General features: G+C 53.3%; 1 protein-coding gene across 1 annotated transcript in view; it reads right to left on the reverse strand.

Moving 5' to 3' along the window:
- LOC139605317 (uncharacterized) overlaps positions 1 to 22295 on the reverse strand; it is an 850331-nt gene that overhangs the window by 171627 nt on the left and 656409 nt on the right. Inside the window, 1 exon segment of the mRNA XM_071456679.1 lies at positions 11753 to 12351. Within this exon segment, the coding sequence (XP_071312780.1) occupies positions 11753 to 12351 (599 nt within the window).

Raw genomic sequence — 22295 nt, forward strand, 5'->3', positions numbered from 1 at the left:
CATGTAGGACAGGCCTTGACTATTGCCCGTGCCTCCTCCATAGATCTCTGAAATTCTCTGTGAAGGCCTTTTGCATTCTGGTGGAACATGGAGTGTGCCTCTCTGGCTATGGTTTGTTTGGGAATCGGAGTTGCTTGTGTGATTCAGACTAATTTATCTGCTCGCATGTTACCTTCTCCCAGACCAATATCCCATTTGTGACTTCTGATATGGATAACACAAAAAGAATGCTTTCTTAGCTTAATTGCTCTCTGCAGTTGCATAAACAGCTCATGTAACCTCCTGTTCTGAACCTCTTTTATAGAGGCATCCTCTATTCACTCACACACTCCTGCAACATACAAAGAATCTGTTACAATGTTAAGAGGTCCAGAGAAATGCATCATGGCCCATACAACAGCCAATAGCTCCATCGTTTGTGAAGTGTCCACCTCAGTAGCTCGGAGTATGTGATGATGCCATTGTCCCTTTTCTCGCCAGGTCACTGCAGCAGTTTTGGATTTTCTTCCTGCATCTGTGTAGACAGTTATAGCATCCGATAAGGACTTTACTGATCTTTTTGGGCATTGAATCTAACCCCACTGTCCTATCACGACCCTTTTTGAGCAAATCAGCTAAAATTTCAATTTTCTGAAGAAGGGTTTTATGTTATTGAAGTGGAGGAGATATCCATTCCAAGGCCCATATCTCCCCCATTTTTCTGTTATGCTGAGTAAGTGCACCCAGTAAAAATTTTGGTCCACACCAAACTGTCAGCTGTATAGGGAGATCAAGATCACGTCTCCGAACACTGCCTTGTGTAACACAGTCCAATACCTGCTGCAGTGTCTCACCCTGTTCAGGGGTTATACGAACAGGCTGTGCCGGATCAGTTCCCTTTAACAAAGGTCAAAGTTCATCCAACAGTTCATTGTTCGATTTGCATAGGTGGAAAAGGAGTATACAGCATAATAGAACTCTCCCCTATATAGTCAGCGTCCATTATTCCAGATAAAACAAATAATCCCATCATTGTAGCCGAGGAACGTCCTAAAAGCAAAGCTCCCATAGGTAATCCATCAATAATGAGTGGTCCCTTCACTCCAGTTGGAACCTTTTCTGGGTGAGTAGTTATCAGGGTTACTGTCCGCTGCTGCTGCCAGGTCCACTCCGAGGCTCCCGGCGGTGGCGGGCTGGAGGCAGGTTGAGCTGAAGCGGTGACAGCTGCTATTCGTGTCCGGGCGCAGGGAGCTGGTGGTCGGGAAGCAGAACTGCGCCGGGCAGCCGCGGGGCGGGCGGACCTCCCGGAGCCCGCTGCTCCACGGGGGGTGGGAGGCCTGTCCTGCCGCCCCCCCGGCTCGGGGGTTGGGGCGGCTGCGGAGCAGATCCGGAGCGGGAGGCAGCCGTGCTGCAGCTGTTAAGTCGCCCAGGGCCGGGGCCGGCACGAGCCTCTCCGGCGGGGCGGCTGCGGGCGGCACGGCTGGAGTACGCGCGGCGGGGGGGGGGGGGGGGGGGGGGGGGGCGGGGCTGCTGCCTGAAGCAGGAGCTGATAGCAACGGGGAGCTGCTGTCTGGAGCGGGAACTCGTGTCAGCAGGGAGCCGCCGCTTAACGTAGACGCCGGTGCTGGCAGGGGACCGCCGTATGGGGCAGGAACCGAAGTCGGCGAGGGGGTGCCACTTAAAACAGGCGCTGATGTCGGCGGGGCCGTGTTGCTTAGAGCAGACGCCGATGGGGGTGGGAAACTGCCATTTAGAGCAGGAGCTAGTGTCGGCGGGGACCCAAACCAGTCTCTGTAACTCCTGTTTCTTTCACGGGCTACCCTAGCCTGCTGGGCAGCTCTTTCCTCTGCCTGGTATTTCAAAAATTCAGCATGCACGACTCGCCATAAATCTCCCAACTTTCTCGCAGTCTTATCATCATCTATGACTGCCTGCCACAGCTAATCCCCAAATATACGGCACTCTGATAACCTATGCCCTGTGCGAGGAGTCCGAAAAAGTCTTTGAGCATACCCATGAGCTAACAACCCATGAAGCTTCTTCTGCAACTCTATACCCTTAACCTTACGCTTTTATAAAAAGCTAGGAAATAAATCATATGCTGCTTGCCTTTCTTTATCCGTGTTGAAGATAACAGCGCGCTTCTTGCAGCTCTTTCAGGCTCCGGCAGCACGTATCGGCCGGGCTCTCCTATGAGGTCACCTGGGGCACGGCACCTTCCCTCTTTTCAGCGGTGCTTTTGCCGTCATCAGCTGCGATAGGACCCGACTCCGCTCACGCCGCCGACCGTGGCTAGTCCCGAAGAAGAAGATCCGGGGTCACCATTTGTCGTGAACGGCGGGAGAAATGCAGCACACAATATGCATGAATGGCAAATCCCGAAGTTTATTGAAAACCCACACATATTTATATTGGTGTTAATCATATTGCAAAAGCTGAGCTCATTATTGGTTAAAGCACACTTGGATCAACCACACCTACTTCTATCTTCTAGTAATTGTTTCGCTTCTATGTTTGCATTCTTCTAGCTTCGCTACCTAAGATATCTACATTTTCTGGCAAGCGATTTTCTCCCCCGTCTTCCCGTTTCAGGGAAGGTCACTGTGACCTTCGTGAGTGATTGGACACTGGTTGCTCAGTTCCCAGCTTGTTTCCCCTATCCTTATCCATCGGTATCACATCAAAATGTCCTTTCTCAGCTAACCAATTATCCAAAAAGCTCTCTACACAACCCCAGCCCTAAAGCCAATCCCATGTCTAGCCTTAACCCCAATTCCAGCTCTAATCCAAATCTCAGCCCCAACTCCAAGCCCAGCCCCAATTCCAGCCATTTCCTAAATCCTCAGCCCCAAACCAAATCCCAGGTTCAGCCCTTCTGGGGCTTTGGGGATGTCTCTGTCCCTGTGACCCTGATGATGTTTGGGTGGGGTCACAGCAGGGCTGAGAGGGACAGAGACCCCCCCGGCCTCCCCAGGGGTGAGAAGGTGGCAGAGCCCCCCCAGCCCTGAGCAGCCTCAGCGGTGAGAGGGACACAGAGCCCCTGGTGGCCAGCCCTGCACAGGCATTGCCTGAGGCCAGAGGGATGGAGACCCCCCGAGCATCCCCCAGGGCCAGGGGACAGAGAGCCCTGAGCATCCCCTGGGCTGAGAGGGACAGAGACTGCCCCGAGCACCCCCTGGCACAGGGGTGAGAGGGAGGGAGACCCCCCAGGCATTCCCTGGAGTGAGAATGATGGAGACCCCTGAGGAATGGCCTGGGGTGACCGGGACAGGGACACGCCTGGGGAATGGCCTGGGGTGACAGGGACAGGGACAACCCTCCCAAGCCATTCACAAGCATCCCCCAGTGTGAGAGGCTCAGAGACCCCTTGAGCATCCCCTGGGCACCGGACAAAGTAAAGTTGTTTCTTTACAAAAATCAAACTTAATCCTACAGAAAATGCCTTGAATTTGCTCTTCCCACAAGTCACTTGTGGTGAAAAGGCAAACAAATCCCAAAATTTAATAAACTGACAGTAGAAGCAATTCTGTGGCAATTCCAAAATCCATTGGTCCTGCACAGCCCTAGCTCAGCTGCTGGCACATTCTGATAAAAGAAAAGTGGAAATTCAGCCCAATACATTGTGATACCTGTTTTATGAAAAGATTATACACATCTGTGTAGATGTCACAAAGGTTACAGGAACAAAGAAAAAAATTATTCTTAGATTTGGCAAAGACCCCGGCCTGTGAAAGAGAAAAGGGGGCACAGCAAGGGAGTGACAGGGACAGAGACCTCCCCTGGAGTGGGCCAAGTGTGACATTGTCCCCTGTGTGTGTGGCCTTCCCAGGGTGGGGGTTTTACACCTGAGCCAGTTTGAGTAAGGGGGGTGGTGTTCACCCCCTGAGCAGGGATTCCCCCACTGTTTCAGGTTGCAGTGTAAGATGGAACCAAATGCATGTTTTCAATCCCCATCTTCATCAACTGCTATTAACAGGTGGGGCAGTGTTCTTTATCTCTTCCATGACTCAGCCCTGATAACGCCCTCCAGGGGAGATATCTTCTGGGAATGGGCCATTGAGTGTCACTGCAGGACTGATCAAATTCCATCATCCCATTGTTGGAAGCTCCGCCCAGGGGGAGGATCCAAGCATTCCTACCTGGATATAAGCGCAGGCTTTCAACACCAGGAGCAGCTTGCCTACTGGATTCCCAGAGGACAAGAGCTCCAGAACCACCACTGGACCTTCAGAGGAAGACCAGACCCTTCTACAGGATCACTGCTTGGACAGAATCACGTTCATCACTCCAACAGGACTGCAGCCACCACCCTGACCAGCAGAGTGTCAGGTTATATCCTGACTCTGTCTGTTTAAGGCAGTGTTTCTGTATCATTGCCTTGATTGAAATTTTCTTATTAAATTGTAATTCTGATTTAGACTCTCCCCCCTGCTTTGCCTTCAAACCAGTTCAAAAGACAATATGCGCAACCTTTGTTTGGTCCCCGAAACAGGATTTCCCATTCGCAAACCTTGACTCAATAGAGGAGGAGGCTGTGAGGAAGAGGAAGGAGCCCTGGGATACCCAGGCAGGTGAGGAGGAAGTCAGTGGCCATTTCCCCCTCTCTCCTGCTCCATCTCCCAGCCCAGCACAGCCCCCGGCTGCAGGACAATCCTGCTGCCAACCCCGTCCTGATGGGGATGCACTGGGGGGATCTCCTTCCCCTTCCCTGTGGCACGGAGGCAAATCCCATCCTCTCCTTGTTGTTCCTCACCCAGGGAAGGGGCTGAGGATGGAGACCAGGGAGGACAAGTCCCCTTGGCAGAACCTCGTGGAAGAAGCAGTTTTGAGCAGCTCCGTGGCAAAGAAATCCAATGGCGAAGAAAATCCCCAGAGATCCCAGAGGAGGAGGGGCTCTAAACCCAGCTCAGGGGGCTCTGAGGAGGAAAGACCCACCCTGAGCCAGGAAGGTGGACAGAGCTTCAGCCAGAGCTCAGAGCTGGTGGTCCAGGAGCAGCTTCATGATGGGGAGAACCCCCACAAGTGCTTGGAGCGTGGGAAGAGCTTCAGCAAGAGCAGCACCCTGATCCGCCACCAGATGATCCACACTGGGGAATGGGCCTACGAGTGGGGGGAGTGTGGGAAGGGCTTCAGCTGCAGCTCTGCCTGCATCAGGCACCAACACATCCACACTGGGGAGAGGCCCTACGAGTGTCCCCAGTGTCAGAAGAGGTTTCGGAGAAGTTCCCATCTCCTCAAGCACCAGCGAATTCACTCAGAGGAGAGGCCCTTCTGCTGCCCTGACTGTGGTGAGGGCTTCAAGCACAACTCCCACCTCATCACCCACCAGCGCATCCACACTGAGGAGAGGCCCTACGAGTGCGGGGGATGTGGGAAGGGCTTCAGCTGCAGATCCACTTTGTGAAACACCTAAGCATCCACACTGGGGAGAGGCCCTACGAGTGTCCCCAGTGTCAGAAGAGGTTTCAGACCAGCTCTGATCTCCTCAAGCACCAGCGAATTCACTCAGAGGAGAGGCCCTTCCGCTGCCCTGACTGTGGGAAGGGCTTCAAGTGGAAATACCACCTCATCAGGCACCAGCAGCGCATCCACACTGGGGAGAGGCCCTACGAGTGTCCCCAGTGTGGGAAGAGCTTCACTTTCAGCTGTAACTTGACCAGACACAAACAGAGTCATGGGTAAGTGAAGCCCTGCAAATGCCCCAGTTTCAGGAGGAGCTGCATTCACTGCTCCAAATTCATGCTCCATTGGAGGTCCCACATTGGGAAGAGCCCCGGTGATCCATGTTCCCTGTGATCCATGTGAGGAAGACACCTGTCCCTTTTCCTGCCCCTCCCAGTGACATGATATGGCATTGAAAAACATGAGGGTCTGGCCATGGCCATGTGATTACATTCACTCCCACCTCAGGTCATTGCCAGGGGCAGGAAAGGGACTCTTTCTCTCTCACCCCTGAGGAGAAGGGTGTGCTTTCCAGACATGGGAAATTGTGGCCAGGCAGACCCAGTGAGTTGTGTTTTTATTTTCCTTGTAAACAGTTTTATTGATCCCTTCTGTTATCAATTTTGTTTCTGTTCCATTTGTTTCTTATCTCGTTGCTGTTCCCAATCAATTGTTCTTCTCCCAGCCTGGGATCTTTGCCTTTTGTGCTTTCCATGGGAGGCGGGTGGGCAGCGAGGGCAGCGCGGTTTTAGCGGGAGCAGGAAATTGGGGAATCCCATTCCTGAAGCCCGGCCCGTGGAAACCGAGCATCCCAGCTGGTGCCAGCCCTGGTGGCCATGGCAGCAGCCTTGGGAGCGGGTCCCTGGCTGGGGCTGTGGGAACCTCTTCCCTCTGGTGCCCAGGGACAGGAGTGGAGGGAGCGGCTGCAGCTGAGTCGGGGCAGGCTCAGGTTGGATGTCAGGAAAAGGTTTTTGCCCAGAGGCTGCTGGGGCCCTGGCCAGGCTCCCCAGGGAAGGGTCCCAGCTCCAGGGCTCTCTGAGCTGCAGCAGCGTTTGGACCGCGCTGCCAGGCCTAGGCTGGCATTGTTGGGGTGTCCTGTGCAGGGCCAGCAGTTGGACTGGAGGATCCTGATGGGTCCCTCCCAGCTCAGCCAGTTCTATGTGTTGAAGATTGCAATGCAAGATGTATTTCATTACCATCTGTATGGCAGATTATCTTTTGTCAAGTGGGCAGTTTGCCTTATCCGTCTCTTTGAGTGACCACATTCACACCTCCCTCGGGAGGGGACATCTGCTGATAACAGACTATTGAATGTCACTGCACGACTGATAAGAACTATAACATCCCATTGGGAGATGCTCCGCCCAGAGGGAGGAGCCAAGCATTGCTACCCAGATAGAATCCAGAAGTTTTGAGACACCAGCACGGCTTTCTCCACAGGATTCCCCAGAGAAACAGCAGCTGCCTCTTCTTCCATGGGGTCTTCAGAGGAAGAATAATTCCCTCTCTACAGGCCCCCCTTCCTCCAACAGAACCACCCCTGACACTGCAGGAGGGCTTCAGCCACATTTCCAATTGGACTGCCACCAACACCCTGACCCACAGGGTGTTAGGTTGGGTTCTGACTCTGTCAGTCTTGTTCTAGTGTACTGCACTGTTTATTTTATCCTTTTTTTTTCTTCCCTATTAAAGAGCTGTTATTTCCTGCTCCCATATTTTTGTGCCTGAGAGCCCCTTAATTTAAAATTGATAGCAATTTGGAGGGGTGGGGAGGGTTTACATTCTCCATTTCAGTGGAGGCTTCTACCTTCCTTAGCAAACTCCTGTCTTTCCAAGCAAGACAGTTTATTAGGGTCTAACACTGCAGGGGTCTAGCGGTTAAAGAGAACAGCAAGGGAGGGTTTAGGGTAGAAATACAGGAAAAGAAGGGGTAGAGGAGAGCATCAGGGATCTAAGGGTTTAGGGGTGGTATACAGGGAAAGGGACCAATAGGGAATGCCAGAGTGGAAAGGTGGAGACATAGACTGATGGGAAGACAGGGAAGGGAGAGCTCTCTAGAACATGAACATATGAAAGTAATAGGGGTAGGAAAGGCCAATGGGCCAATGGGGAGGACAGAACTAGGACAAATTACCATAGTGCTTCCGAGCACCATGGGGGAAGTTTCTTTCCTCACCCTGAGCTGTGAGGAATGCCCGGAGCCTAAGGTGCATCTCTCCAGGGCATTGCTCTTGCCCTGTCCCCAGTAGGCTCACAGGCTCTCACAACTCTCCCTTTTTGTTTAGTTAAAAGTCTTCCCCTATGGATTTCTGCCAGCACCTAACAAAATAAGGGAACATTACTTACATAACAATAGCTATAAGTCATAATAGTACGAAAGTAATAACTCAAAGAGGAAATAGTATATAAGATTAGGATACAACTGAAATAATTGAATGGGTAGGAACTAATTAAACAACATCTTTTTTCTGGAATGCAAGATTGATAGGAAGTTGTATTGTTTAGGCAGTACAGAGCTGTTTCCTTTTTCAGGCTATTGCTGCATCTATACGCCACATCTTTCGTTCTTCTTTTCCACGCTGCTTGTGCTTGTCATCACAGCTTTTGGCAAGGATCGTTATTCTTGTAGGACAGGGACCCCCTCTCTCAGTCCCTGCATGCCTTGCAGCGCTTCTTATCAGGCACGGATACCTGCTTTGGGTTCCTCCCTCTTTTGGATTGGACAGGGGCCTCCAGGGTCTGCAATCTCCCTGCCATCTCCCAATCACCTTCCCTAGCAGCTTGTTCCCACTCCCCTGACCAGTGATCCTCAGGCTCGGTGTTAGGGTCTGGGGAATCACTGTCTTCTGCTGAGGAGGAGGGCCTGCTGGTAGAGGAGCGGTGCTCCTGGGTAACCGGTGCGGCCCCGTGCCGTGGGCTGCTGGCAGCCAAGATGGCTGCCTTCCGGTCACCATCATGGCCACTTCCGGCTCTGGGGATGTGGGAGCCACAAGTGTCATGGCCCCAGGGGTGGAGCCTGGGGTGGAGAAGGTGGAGACCACAAGGGGAAAGGCAGAGCCTGCGTCGGGAAGGGTGGTTGGGATCCCAACACAGGGACAACCATCGACACAATGGGTTGAGGGGAATGTGTTGCAGGGGAGGAGCCCAACAATGGAGGAGCAGGAACAGGAAAGTGGCCATTTTGGGGTGCGAGGGTGGGAAAACTTGGATCAGGAGGGGACAAAATGGCAGGGCTGGCCATGTTGCCGGCGCCATTTTGTGGGGTAATGGCCACTGGGGGAGATGAAAGAGGGTATGCAGGCACAGGAGGAAGGTTGAGGGGAAGGTCCAGAGCAGCACGGCCAGTGCCATCCTGGTGAGGGGAGAGAGGAGATCGGGAGGCGTCAGGGAGACGGCAGCAACCATGTGCTGGATAGTGACATCTGCCTGCTGATTGCTCCTCAGGTGGGGAAGAGGGTTTGGGGGCATGGGGAGAGGATGAAGTGGAAGGGGTTTTGAACTGGGGACCCAAAACTTTTCCTGAATTTTCCCCTGATTTTTTTAACTGAATCATAAATAGCAAAAAAAGAAGATAAAGCTTTTTAACATAAATGGAACGAAAAAGATAATAAAACTTCCCCACTTTAAAATTTCCCTGCATTTTTAAAACAAATAACTTGATCCCGACCATACCCCAGATCTCAAGTGGTGAAACTGATTTCCTTGTAACATAAAATATTTGAAAAGAAAATGATAAAAAGCTTTCAAATTCTCCTTTGAAAAATGATTCCCCAAGCAACAAAGGCTAATGTAACTTGGATATAAATCTCCCGTTGTGGAACAATGAGTTTTGTGCCTATTCTGCAGTCTTCCCACCCACAGGATTTAAAGTGAGAAAACAAAAGAAAAGGGGGACACTGACTGAAACATACTCATCCAGCAGTGCCTCAACAAAGGATCTCGTGGTGGGTCTGTCAAGGAGAGCGATCCTCCAGTCCGTGACTCTGGGAGGGTTGCAGGTCTCTCCCCTCAGCGTGCCCTGATAAAACTCAGAGGTTGCCTTAGGGTCGTGGCTGACCCAAAGGCGACTTAGATTGCAGCCATGCTGGAGATGCTCTCCAGGGGTACCAGACAAAGGTCCCTGTTCGGGCTCCGCTTGTTGTGGTCTGCGGTGGTGGTGAATGCAACCTTCCCTGAGAGCATCTTGCACCAACAGGCAGGAGCCACAGGAGCACCAGCACACACAGACACACAGACACACAGACACACAGACACACACACACACACACACACACACACACACAGACACAGACACACAGACACACACACACAGACACAGACACAGACACACAGACACAGACACACACACACACAGACACACACACACACACACACAGACACACAGACACACACACACAGACACACACACACAGACACACACAGACACACAAACACACACACAGACACACACACACACACACACACAGACACACACACACACACACACACACAGACACGCACACAGACACACAGACACACAGACACGCACACAGACACACAGACACACACAAACACTGACACACGCACACACACACAGACACAAACACACACATGCACACACACACAGACACACACACACAGACACACACAGACACACACAGACACACACAGACACAGACACGCACACACACACACACACACAGACACACACACACACACAGACACAGACACACAGACACACACACACACACACACACAGACACAGACACACAGACACACACACACACACACAGACACAGACACACAGACACAGACACACACACACACAGACACACACACACACACACAGACACACACACACAGACACACACACACACATGCACACACACACAGACACACACACACACACAGACACACACACACACACACACAGACACAGCAGCTCAGCAGTGAATACACAGGAGGGTCCAGGCATAGAGTTTTAATGTGTTTTATTTCAGGCAATGATGAAGAGGTCCAGGGGCAAAAATCAAAGACAAAGGAGGGTCTAGGGTATAAATCAGGATAGAGGGGGTGTAGGAGAGCATCAAGGATCCAGTAGTCTGAGGGCTCAGGGGTGGTACACAGGGAAGGGACCAATAGGGAGTGCAAGAAAGGATAGGTGGAGACATAAACCAATGGGAAAACAGGGAAGGGAGAACCCCCTAGAAGATGAACATATAAGGGTAAAAGAGGTAGAAAAGCCAAAGGGCCAATAGGGAGGACAGAACTGGGAGAAATTAACATAGTGCTGTGAGGCACCATGGGGGAAGCTTCTTTCCTGACCCTGAGCTGTGGGGAATGCCCAGAGTCTAAGGTGCATCTCTCCAGGGCATTGCTGTTGGCCTCTCCCCAGTCAGCTCACAGGTCTCCAAACACACACTGGAGTTGTCTGGGGCCGTTCATCATTTCTCTGCTCTCCAGCACCGAGGCAATGGACTCTGGCTACATCCCTGAGCTCGTGCCAATGGCAACCACCCCTGGCAATTGGGCTCCATGGAGCTGCTCTCAGGAAACCCCCAAGAGCTGGGGAGTGCCCCAAAACCACCTCAGAAATGTGAGATACCCCGGCATCTCTTCATGAACATGGAATATCCAAAAACTCAGTCAATAACGGCCTTCCCTTCCCTTCATCATCCCCAAACTTTGGCTGTCTTATTCCCGACCCCAGCCCACCTCCCCAGTCCCAACCCCAACCCTTCCCACCCCTGCTGGACATCAAGACATCCCTTCCAAGCTGTACTTCCCCCATTCCACACCTCTCAAAACCCATCCCACCCATCCTGCCCCACTCAATGCTCATCTCACCCTCCTGATTTGCATTCCACTTTGCCCAATCCCTTTCAACCCCATTTCACCCCAAGGGGCTGTGGAATCGAGGAATTTTGGGGTGGGAGTGAGTAGTTTCAGTGGCATTGAGGTGACAGATCAAACCCTATTGTCTCTTTGAGTGCCAAGAAAGGGAGACAACTAAATCAAATACTCCCAAATTCTCCCAATTATTTCCCTGAATCCCAGATTCCTCTGAAACACAAGTAAAAAGTGAGGCTTTAGATGCCTTTGATGAATTTATTGATTTTGACCCCAATTTTCTCTGTTTTTGAGGGATGAAGATTAATCCAAAGAAAATTAAGGCCAAAAGAAAGGAACAACCAGCCCAGTGTCTTTCCAACATGGATCACCAGGAATGTGGGTCACCAGGGCTCTGACCAACGTGGGTCCTCCCATAGGGGATGAAACTGGAGTGGTGCACGAAGCTCTTCCTGCACTTGGGGCATTTGCAAGGCTTCCCTTACTGGTGATTCCATTGGTGTCTGGTCAAGTTAGAGCTCTGGGTGAAGCTCTTCCCACACTGGGAACACTCGTAGGGCCTCTCCCCAGTGTGGATGCGCCGGTGCCTGATGAGGTGGGAGTTGTACTTGAAGCCCTTCCCACAGTCGGGGCAGCGGAAGGGCCTCTCCTGGGTGTGAATCCGCTCATGCAGGAGGAGATGGGAGCTGGTCTGAAACCTCTTCCCACACTTGGGACACTTGTAGGGCCTCTCCCCAGTGTGGATGCGCCGGTGGGTGATGAGGTGGGAGTTGTACTTGAAGCCCTTCCCACAGTCGGGGCAGTGGAAGGGCCTCTCATTCGTGTGAATCCGCTCATGCAGGAGGAGATGGGAGCTGGTCCGAAACCTCTTCCCACACTTGGGACACTCGTAGGGCCTCTCCCCAGTGTGGATGCGTTGGTGCCTGATGAGGGCAGAGCTGCAGCTGAAGCCCTTCCCACACTCCCCACACTCGTAGGCCCATTCCCCAGTGTGGATCATCTGGTGGCGGATCAGGGTGCTGCTCTGCCTGAAGCTCTTCCCACACTCCAAGCACTTGTAGGGCTTCTCCCCATCATGAAGCTGCTCATGGGCCACCAGCTCTGAGCTCTGGCTGAAGCTCTGTCCACCTTCCTGGCTCAGGGTGGGTCTTTCCTCCTCAGAGCACCCTGGGATGGGTTTGGAGCCCCTCTTCCTGTAGAATCTCTGGGACTTGTCCTCCCCATTGGATTCCTGTGCCCTGGAGTCACTAAAAATGGCCTCTTCCATGAGGTTCTGCTGTGGGGATTTGTCCTCCCTGGTCTCCATCCTCAGCTCCTTCTCTGGGGGAGAAAGGACAAGGAGAGGATGGGATTTGCCTCCGTGCCAGAGGGAAGGGGAAGGAGATCCCCCCAGAGCATCCCTGGCAGGATGGGGTTGGCAGCAGGGTTGTCCTGCAGCCGGGGGCTGTTGTGGGCTGGGAGATGGAGCAGGAGAGAGGGGGAAAGGGGCACTGACTTCCTCCTCACCTGCCTGGCTGTCCCGGGGCATTGTGTCAGTTTGAAAAGACAGGTATCTGCTAAGGAAGGCAGGAGACTCCCTTAAATTGGAAAATGTTAATCCCTTCACTTGGAATTATAATTTTCAAAATAAGTGGCTGTCAAGCAAAATCTATGGGAATAGGAATAACAGTTCTTAGTGGAAAAATTAAAAATAGAAATGCAGTAGTACTAAAAAATTACTTACAGAGTCAGAATATGGCCTGACACCCTGTGGGTCAGAGTGTTGGTAGCACTCCTGTTAAATGGTGGCTGCAGTGCTCCTGCAGTGACAGGTGTGGTTCTGTTGGAGCAGTGATCCTGTAGAAGGGTGCAGTTTTCCTCTGAAGGTCCAGTTGTGGTGCCGATCGGCCTGGTCTTCCAATGGGATCCCGTGGAGCTGACAGCTGCTCTTCTGGGAATCCTGTGGGAGAAGGCAGACTCTTGTTCACATCCTCAGATTATATTCAGGTAGGATTGCTTGGCTCCTCCCTCTGGGCGGAGCTTCTCACAATGGGATGATGGAATTTTTATCAGTGACACTCAATGGCCCATTAACAGAAGATATCTCCCTGGAGGGAGGATTCCTTGTGGAAGAGATAAAGTAAACTGCTCAATTAACAGATGATAATTGCCCCAACTTTAACAGAGGGTAATTGAATACACACCCAGCTAAACCTGAGACACTGTTCCAGCCTTGGAAAGCAGGATTTGGTACCAGGACTTGTTATGGAATGCAACTCTGATTGAAGGCAGAGACATAATCTCCAGAGCTTGCAGCCAGAAATGGACAGTTGTGTGATACTCATTTCAACATCTTCTCTTTTGGAATTATTGACTAATGATTATTTGCTTTGCCAATCTAATACTTCTGTAATTTTTTGCAAATTTGCACTATCTAAATTACACTGTTCCTTAAGTTAAGTTGGTGTCTGTATCTTTGGTGCTGGCCCTGCCCACTGGTGAAACAGGGCCCCATCCTGCCTAAGTGCTGCCTGGAAAGACAAAAACCCTCACTCTAAATGTCCCCCCTTCCTCCTTGTTCCCCACACTTCATGCACTGATCATGATGTCCTATGGTCTGGGGTATCCCTGGGGTCAGCTGGGATCTCCTGTCCTTGCTGTGTCCCCTCCCAACCTCCCCCACACCCTCAGCCCCTCCCCAGAGTGGCTGAATGAGAGGCAGGACAGGCCTTGGTTCAGTGTGAGCTCAGCAAGAACGAAACCATCTCTGTGTGCTCAGTCCTGTGCTCAGCCCCCAGCCCCGGCATTTCCTCCACTGCAACCGTGGACCCCCCTTTCCCACCCCTCTGCCCCACGGCCGCCGCAGCACCGGCCGACAATAGAAGCAATTCTGTGGCAATTCCAAGTTTCATTGCTTCCTGCACAGCTCCAGCTCAGCTGCTGGCAGGTTCCAATTAAAGAAAAGGGCAAATTCGGCCCAATACAGATATTATTAAAAGGAAGGGGAAGCGTTTAGTAGCTGTCACAAAGGTGACAGGGATGAAGAGAATAATGATTCTCACATTTGGCAAAGAACCCAAGCCTGGGAATTCAGGAGTTATTTGGGAATTTAGCTACTTGAGCTGGCCTTCTTGTAGCACTTTAGGCAGCCTTGTGTTTTACACCATGGGGTGAATGAACCTTGTCAGTGTCACTGGTAGCATTTGCTCGCTTTCCTCCAGTAATTTTAACAAACTTTTCAAGGAAGGACAACCAAATATTTTCTTTACACTCCAGGCCCACAACAGCCATTTTTCACACCAGTTCTGCCATAGGTCGCTCAGAGGAAGCTGCATCAGAGTTTCCAAGAGTTCTTCCAGAGAGAACCACAACCTCCTCAGAGGAGGGAACCATGCTGTTGTCAAAGGCACTTGGGGTCAAAGAACAGTGCCCTGAACTCACTGTGCCAAAAGAATTTTGCAATCTGGTTAAGAAAATTGTTAGAGAGATGCCTCTATCCAAATGAAGGTGCTAACGAGACCAAATCCTGGATTTTATTGAACAGTAAATGTGAGGTAGAGAGAGAGATGGAACGAAAGAGAAAAGGGGGAAGAGCAAGGGAGTGACAGGGACAGAGACCTCCCCTGGGGCAGGGCAAGTGTGACATTGTCCCCTGTGTGTGTGGCCTTCCCAGGGTGGGGGTTTTACACCTGAGCCAGTTTGGGTAAGGGGGGTGGTGTTCACCCCCTGAGCAGGGATTACCCCACTGTTTCAGGTTGCAATGTAAGATGGAACCCAATGCATGTTTTCAATCCCCATCTTCATCAACTGCTATAAACAGGTGGGGCAGTGTTCTTTATCTCTTCCATGACTCAGCCCTGATAATGCCCTCCAGGGGAGATATCTTCTGGGAATGGGCCATTGTGTGTCACTGCAGGACTGATAAAATTCCATCATCCCATTGTGGGATGCTCCGCCCAGCGGGAGGATCCAAGCATTCCTACCTGGATATAAGCTGAGCCTTGCAACACCAGGAGCAGCTTGCCTGCTGGATTCCCAGAGGACAAGAGCTCCAGAACCACCACTGGACCTTCAGAGGAAGACCAGACCCTTCTACAGGATCACTGCTTGGACAGAATCACGTTCATCACTCCCACAGGACTGCAGCCACCATTTAATGGGACTGCTGCCACCATCCTGATCAGCAACAGGGTGTCAGGTTATATCCTGACTCTGTCTGTTTAAGGCAGTGTATCTGTATCATTGCCTTGATCTAAATTTTCTTATTAAATTGTAATTCTGAATTAGACTCTCCCCCAGGTTTGCCTTCAATCCAGTACAAAAGACAATGTGTGCTCCCTTTGTTTTCTTCCCAAAATAGAATTTCCCATCTCCAAACTTTTGCCAGATGGAAGAGGAGGCTGCAAGGAAGAGGAAGGAGCCTCGAGACACCCAGGCAGGTGAGGAGGAAGTCAGTGCTCCTTTGCCCCTCTCTCCTTCTCCATCTCCCAGCCCACAACAGCCCCCGGCTGCAGGACAAACCCGGTGTCAACCCCGTCCTGCCAGGGATGCACTGGGGGGATCTCCTTCCCCTTCCCTCTGGCACGGAGGCAAATCCCATCCTCTCCTTGTCCTTCCTCCCCCAGGGAAGAAGCTGAGGATGGAGACCAGGGAGGACAAATCCCCACAGCAGAACCTCATGGAAGAGGCTGTTTTGAGCAACTCTAGTGCACAGGAATCCAACAGGGAAGAAAAGCCACAGAGATCCCACAGGAGGAGGGGCTACAAAGCCAGCCCAGGGTGCTCTGAGGAGGAAAGACCCACCCTGAGCCAGGAAGGTGGACAGAGCTTCAGCCAGAGCTCAGAGCTGGTGGCCCATGAGCAGCTTCATGATGGGGAGAAGCCCTACAAGTGCTTGGAGTGTGGGAAGAGCTTCAGCAAGAGCTCCCACCTGATCCGCCACCAGATGATCCACACTGGGGAATGGGCCTACGAGTGTGGGGAGTGTGGGAAGGGCTTCAGCTGCAGCTCAGAACTCATCAGGCACCAACGCATCCACACTGGGGAGAGGCCCTACGAGTGTCCCCAGTGTCAGAAGAGGTTTCAGACCAGCTCCACTCTCCTCCAGCACCAGCGGATTCATACTGAGGAGAGGCCCTTCCGCTGCCCTGACTGCGGGAAGGGCTTCAAGCAAAACTCCCACCTCATCAGGCACCGGCGCATCCACACTGGGGAGAGGCCCTACGAGTGTTCCCAGTGTGGGAAGAGCTTCACCAGCAGCTCTAACTTGACCAGACACCAATGGAGCCACCAGTGAGGGAAGCCCTGCAAATGCCCCAGCTGCAGGAAGATCTTCATGCACGCTCCAGCTTCATCTCCCATTAGAGGGCCCACATTGGGAAGAGTACTGGGGATCCATGTTCCCTGTGATCCATGCTGGGAAGACACCTGTACCTTTTCCTGCCCCTGTCAATGACATGGTGTGGAATGAAGAACATGAGGGTCTGGCCATGGCCATGTGATTACATTCACTCCCACCTCAGAACATTGCCAGGGGCAGGAAAGGGACTCTCTCTCTCGCTCCCCCTGAGGAGAAGGGTGTCCTTTCCAGACAGGATGAAATACATGGCCAGGAAGACCCAGTGAGTTGTGTTTTAGTTTTCCCTTTAAAAGATTTATTTATCCCTTCTGTTATCAATATTGTTTCTGTTCCTGTTTGTTCCTTATCTCATTTCTGTTCCCAGTAAATTGTTCTTATCCCAGCCCGGGATCATTGCCTTTTGTGCCTCCCATGGGAGGCGGGAGGGCAGCGAGGGCAGCGTGGTTTTAGCGGGAGCAGGAAATTGTGCAATCCCATTCCTAAACCCCAGCCCATGGAAACCGAGCATCCCAGCTGGTGCCAGCCCTGGTGGCCATGGCAGCAGCCTTGGGAGCGGGTCCCTGGCTGGGGCTGTGGGAACCTGTTCCCTCTGGTGCCCAGGGACAGGAGTGGAGGGAGCGGCTGCAGCTGAGCCGGGGCAGGCTCAGGTTGGATGTCAGGAAAAGGTTTTTGCCCAGAGGCTGCTGGGGCCCTGGCGAGGCTCCCCAGGGAAGGGTCCCAGCTCCAGGGCTCTCTGAGCTGCAGCAGTGTTTGGCCAGCGCTGCCAGGCCCAGGCTGGCATTGTTGGGGTGTCCTGTGCAGGGCCAGCAGTTGGACTGGAGGATCCTGATGGGATCCACCCAGGGACTCCACCCTTTTCTACAGGAGCCCTGCTGCAACAGACCCACACCTGACACTGCAGGAGGACTGCAGCCACAATTCCAATTGGATTGCTACCAACAGCCTGACCAACAGGGTGTCAGGTTGGGTTCTGGTTCTGTCATTGCTGTTTTAGTTTACTGCATTGTTTATTTTCTCCTTTTATTTTCTTCCCCAATAAAGAACTGTTATTTCCTGCTCCAATATGTTTTTCCTGGGAGCCTCTTGATTTAAAATTTATAGGAATTCGGAGGCAGGGGTGTTTACATTCTCTATTTGAGGGGAGACTCCTGCCTTCCTTAGCAGGCACCTGTCTTTCCAAAGCAAGACAGCAGGACAGAAGGCACTTTGATTCCTTTTGTCCCAAGTTTCTCCTGAGTTCACGACTTCGGATCAACTGGAATGGTCCCGACAGCACAAAAGCAGCCACAATGAGTAGGATCAACCCCCAGGTCACCATTAAATGCACTCAATCCACACCTTCCAGAGCCCAGCAGCAATTCCTGCCTGTGCCCCCAGCTCTGGGTGAGCCTGAGGGGCATCGCTCTGGTGTGTGCGGGGCCGGCTCCTGCAGGACACAGCGCTGGGAGCCGCTCTGTGTCCCGCAGCTTCGGCATCTCAGGCGCCGCTCCACAGCTGCGGGGCTGAGCCACCACTGTTCCATGGCTGGAGTTCCTGTGCCACCACTGTTCCATGGCTGTAGCTCCTGTGCCACCACTGTTCCATGGCCGTAGTTCCTGTGCCACCACTGTTCCATGGCTGGAGCTCCTGTGCCACCACTGTTCCATGGCTGTAGCTCCTGTGCCACCACTGTTCCGTGGCTGTAGTTCCTGTGCCACCACTGTTCCATGGCCGTAGTTCCTGTGCCACCACTGTTCCATGGCTGTAGCTCCTGTGCCACCACTGTTCCATGGCTGTAGCTCCTGTACCACCACTGTTCCATGGCCACAGTTCCTGTGCCACCACTGTTCCGCCTTTTCCATGCTCACTCCACTGCTGCTCCAAAGCTGTGCTGTGCTGTTTCAGCACGGTTCCTCTGCTCCTGCACCACTGCTCCACTGCTGCTCCAACACTGCTCATCTCCCCCTGTTCCACTGCTCCTTCTCTGCTCCTCCCCTGCTCCCCTGGTGTTCCACGGCTGCTGCTTCTGTTCTAGTGCTGCTGCCACAGCTGCAGTGTCACAGAGAGGGGAACATTCGGGCAGCAACCACTGTGGTGTCACAGAGACTGGGACAATGGGGCTGCCACAGCTGTGGTGTCACAGAGAGGGGAGCGCTGGGGCTGCCACAGCTGTGGTGTCACAGTGAGGGAAATGTTGGGGTGGCTGCTGCTGTAGTCATAGAAGGGAACACTGTGGCTGCCAGTGCTTTGTTGTCATAGAGAGGAGAACATTGGGGCTTCCACTGCCCCCAGTGATGTCATAGAGAGGAGAACATTGGGGCTGCCATCCTTGTGAGCTCAAAGACAGGGTAACCTTGGGGCTGCTACCCCTGGTTTCTCATGGAGAGGCTAATCTTGGGGCTGCCCCCGCTGTGGTGTCATACAGAAGTCCATGTTGGGACTGCCAATGCAGTGGTGTCACAGGCAGGGGAATGTGTGGGAGTCACTGCTGGGGTGTCACAGACAGGGGAGCATTTGGGGCTGCCACCCCTGTGGTGTCACAGAGAGGGGAATGTTGGGGCTTCCACTGTGGTGCTGTCATAGAGAGGAGAATGCTGGGGCTGCCACCTCAATGGTGTCACAGAGAGGGGAATGTGGGGGCTGCTACTACTGTGTTTTCATAGACAGGGCAATGTTGGGTTGGGCACCAAAGTGATGTCAGAGAGATTGGAATGTTGGGGCTGCCACCACTGTTTTCTCATAGAGAGGGGAATCTTTGTTCTGCCACTGTGTTGGTGTCATAAAGAGGGGAACACTGCGGGTGCCACCTCTGTGGTGTCACAGAGAGGGGGACGAGGACTGGCACAGCTGTGTTGTCACAGAGACAGGAACAGTGGGGCTGCAACCACTGTGGTGTCCTAGAGAGGGGAACATTTTGGCTTTCACCATTGTGGTCACAGAGAAGGGATTTAGGGCTGCCACAGCTGTGGTGTCACAGAGAGTGGAAGGTCAGGATTGCCTCCGATGTGGTGTCACAGAGAGGGGGACACTGGGGCAGCCATCGCTGTGATGTCACAGAGAGGGGAATTTTAGGGCTGCCACCTCTGTTCTGTCACAGGGAGGGGAACAATGGAATTGCCACCCTTGTTGTGTGACAGACAGGGGAACGTTTGAATTGTCACTGCTGTGGTGTCACAGAGAGGGGGACATGGTCCTGCCACAGCTGTGGTGTCACAGAGTGGGGAACACTGTGACTGCCACCCCTGTGGTGTCACAGACAGGGGAATGCTCGATCTTGAAGTGCTGTGGTATCATAGAGAGGGGAACGTTGGTGTTGCCACTGCTGTTGTGTCACAGACATGGGAACACTGCCAAACCTGCCCTGGTGCTGTGCCCACTGCAGTGCTGCTCCTCTGTGACACTGCAGGGCCTCCTGGGGACATTGTTCACACTCTGGAGACTCATGGGACTATAGGAGCCCTGTGACACTCCAGGGTCTTGTAGAATCCATGGAACCAAGAGGAGACTGTGAAACTCTGGGGCTTCATGGAACCATCCATTGTGATACCTCAGGGCCTCATGCTTCCCAGGAATCCTTGTGACTCTACAGGACTAAATGGAACCAAGGGGACATTGTGACACTGTGGAGTTCATGGAACTGAGGGGATGCTCTGAGACTCAGGTGCCTGAAGATGCTCAGGAGCCGTTGTGACCCTGTGGCTTGTGGAATCAAAGGGACACTGTGACACTGTGGGGTCTCATGGAATCCAGAGGCCCTTGTGACTCAGTGAGGACAGTTGGAACCGAGGATCCATTGAGATATCTCAGGGCCTTGTGTTGTCCAGGGATCCTTGTGACATTGTGGGGCCTCATGGAACCAAAGGGACCCTGGGACACTGTGTGATCTCAGGGAACCAAGGGGACTCAGAGACACTGTGGGGCCTCCTGGTTCTCAGTCACTTCTGACACTTGTGTCCGTCTACAAAGAGGCAAAGCTGGGCAGCCTGAGCCTGTTGATCGAGAATATTTGCATCTCCATGGGAGGATGTTCCTGCCAGCTGTGGTGCTTTGTGTTCTCTCTGCTCTCTGGGGGAATTGCATCCTACAGGAGACCCCAACTACTCCTGTAGCTGACACCACAGGGCCTGCTGTGGGGTGGGAGCAGAGGCATCTTTCACTCCATCATGTTGCTCAGAGCCTATCCAAGCAGGAACATTTCCAAGGATGGAGCATTCACTGGCTCTCCACCAAGGCTAACGGTGAAAGCAGGGTGCTGGGGGAGGCAGCAGGGAGAGCAGAGGCTGTGCTGGGTGAGCAAGGGAAGAGAATGAGTGCAGAAGGCACAGCCCACCAGGAGGCCACCAGGCAGAGCCATGGAGCCTCCCCAGGTGAGGGTGACCTGCCCGGGGAGTGCCCTGCTGCCCCCAGGACTGTGCTGCCACCCCCGGTGGAGGTGTTTGCCCAGCAGGATGTCCCCTGGTCACCCGGGGCCGTGCCGCTGCCCCAGGCGGGAGGGAGCTGCCAGCTGAGTGTGCCGTCCCTGGGGTCAGTGGTGGAGGCGCCCCGAGCAGCCTGGCTGTGTTAAATGAGCACCCTGCAGCCCCTCTGTGCCCTGCCATGGCTGCCAAGACACCTGAAAGGACTGGCTGCTGTGCTGCTGTGCCCTCTGCTGCCCCTTGTTCTGCCCTGCTGGCAGAAACTGCCGCAACCACCCAAGCCCAGCACAGGTTGTCAATGGAGAGCGCTGCTGCTGATCCAGAGGGTGGAGAGACGTCATGCTGCAGAGCCACATTGAACAGGCACTCTGCCACTCTGCTGTGCCCTGCTGCCGCAGCTGGAACCCCAGAAGCAGCACTTGGTAGCAGCAGGGAGGCGCTTTGCCACTGCAGCCGCTGCAAGGCTCCCAGCCGCCACCACTGTGAGATGCCTTGCTCCTGCAGGACAGTGCCTGGCCATGGAGCGGGCTTTGCTGCCCCTCCACCAGGCCCTGCCACACCAGCTGAGATCTCAGAAGCGGTGCCCGGCCCCTGCGAGATTCCAGCTCCTCTGTGCCATGCTGCTGCCCCTGTAGCCATCTCTGCCTGCACTGGAACCACCTCTCTGTGCTTTGCTGTGACTGAAAGCGCCCCTACAGCTGTGCCCAGCCACGGCGAGACAGTGCCCGGCCCCGGCGGGAGAGCGCCCTGGCACTGTGAGGGGGTGCCTGGCTGCGGAGCCATTCCTGGCTGCTATGGAGCTGCCCGTGCCTGTTGTCAAGCTGTACCTGGCTGCTGTGAGACTCCCAGCTGCTGTGGAACACCTGGCTACGATCAAGCCGTAGCTGTTGCTCCATGCCCTGCTGTCAACTGGTGAGAAAAGGCGTCGGCTGAGCAGTTCATGCAGGGGAAGGTCCCCGGCAGGGGTCCCTGGGCCAGTGCCCCACCTTGGCCAGCACCCAGCAGCCAGCTTAGAACTGGTGCAAACCAGGGGAATCTGACTGTTTAATTAAAACAAAGCATCCCAAAGGCCTGAGGTGGGTGATGATGCGATGGGATTGCTGCCCAGTGTCAAAGTGAAGAAATTCAGTGAAGTGCAGGCAAAAGGTGGGAGTGACTGTGATTCTCTTAAGGCAGTTTTTGAGAGTATAGTTACAAACTGGGCATTGCTGCAGTGATTGCACCTCCTCATGGTCCTGCTGGAAACCCTGTGTAATGTAACCCAGTCGATCTCTGCCCCAGCACAGAGGTGGTGGGGATGGCCAGTTCAACGT

This window comes from Agelaius tricolor, unplaced genomic scaffold (assembly GCF_023055355.1).
Source record: "Agelaius tricolor isolate 1412-34295 unplaced genomic scaffold, bAgeTri1.0.p SCAF_64, whole genome shotgun sequence".
Lineage (NCBI taxonomy): Eukaryota > Metazoa > Chordata > Aves > Passeriformes > Icteridae > Agelaius > Agelaius tricolor.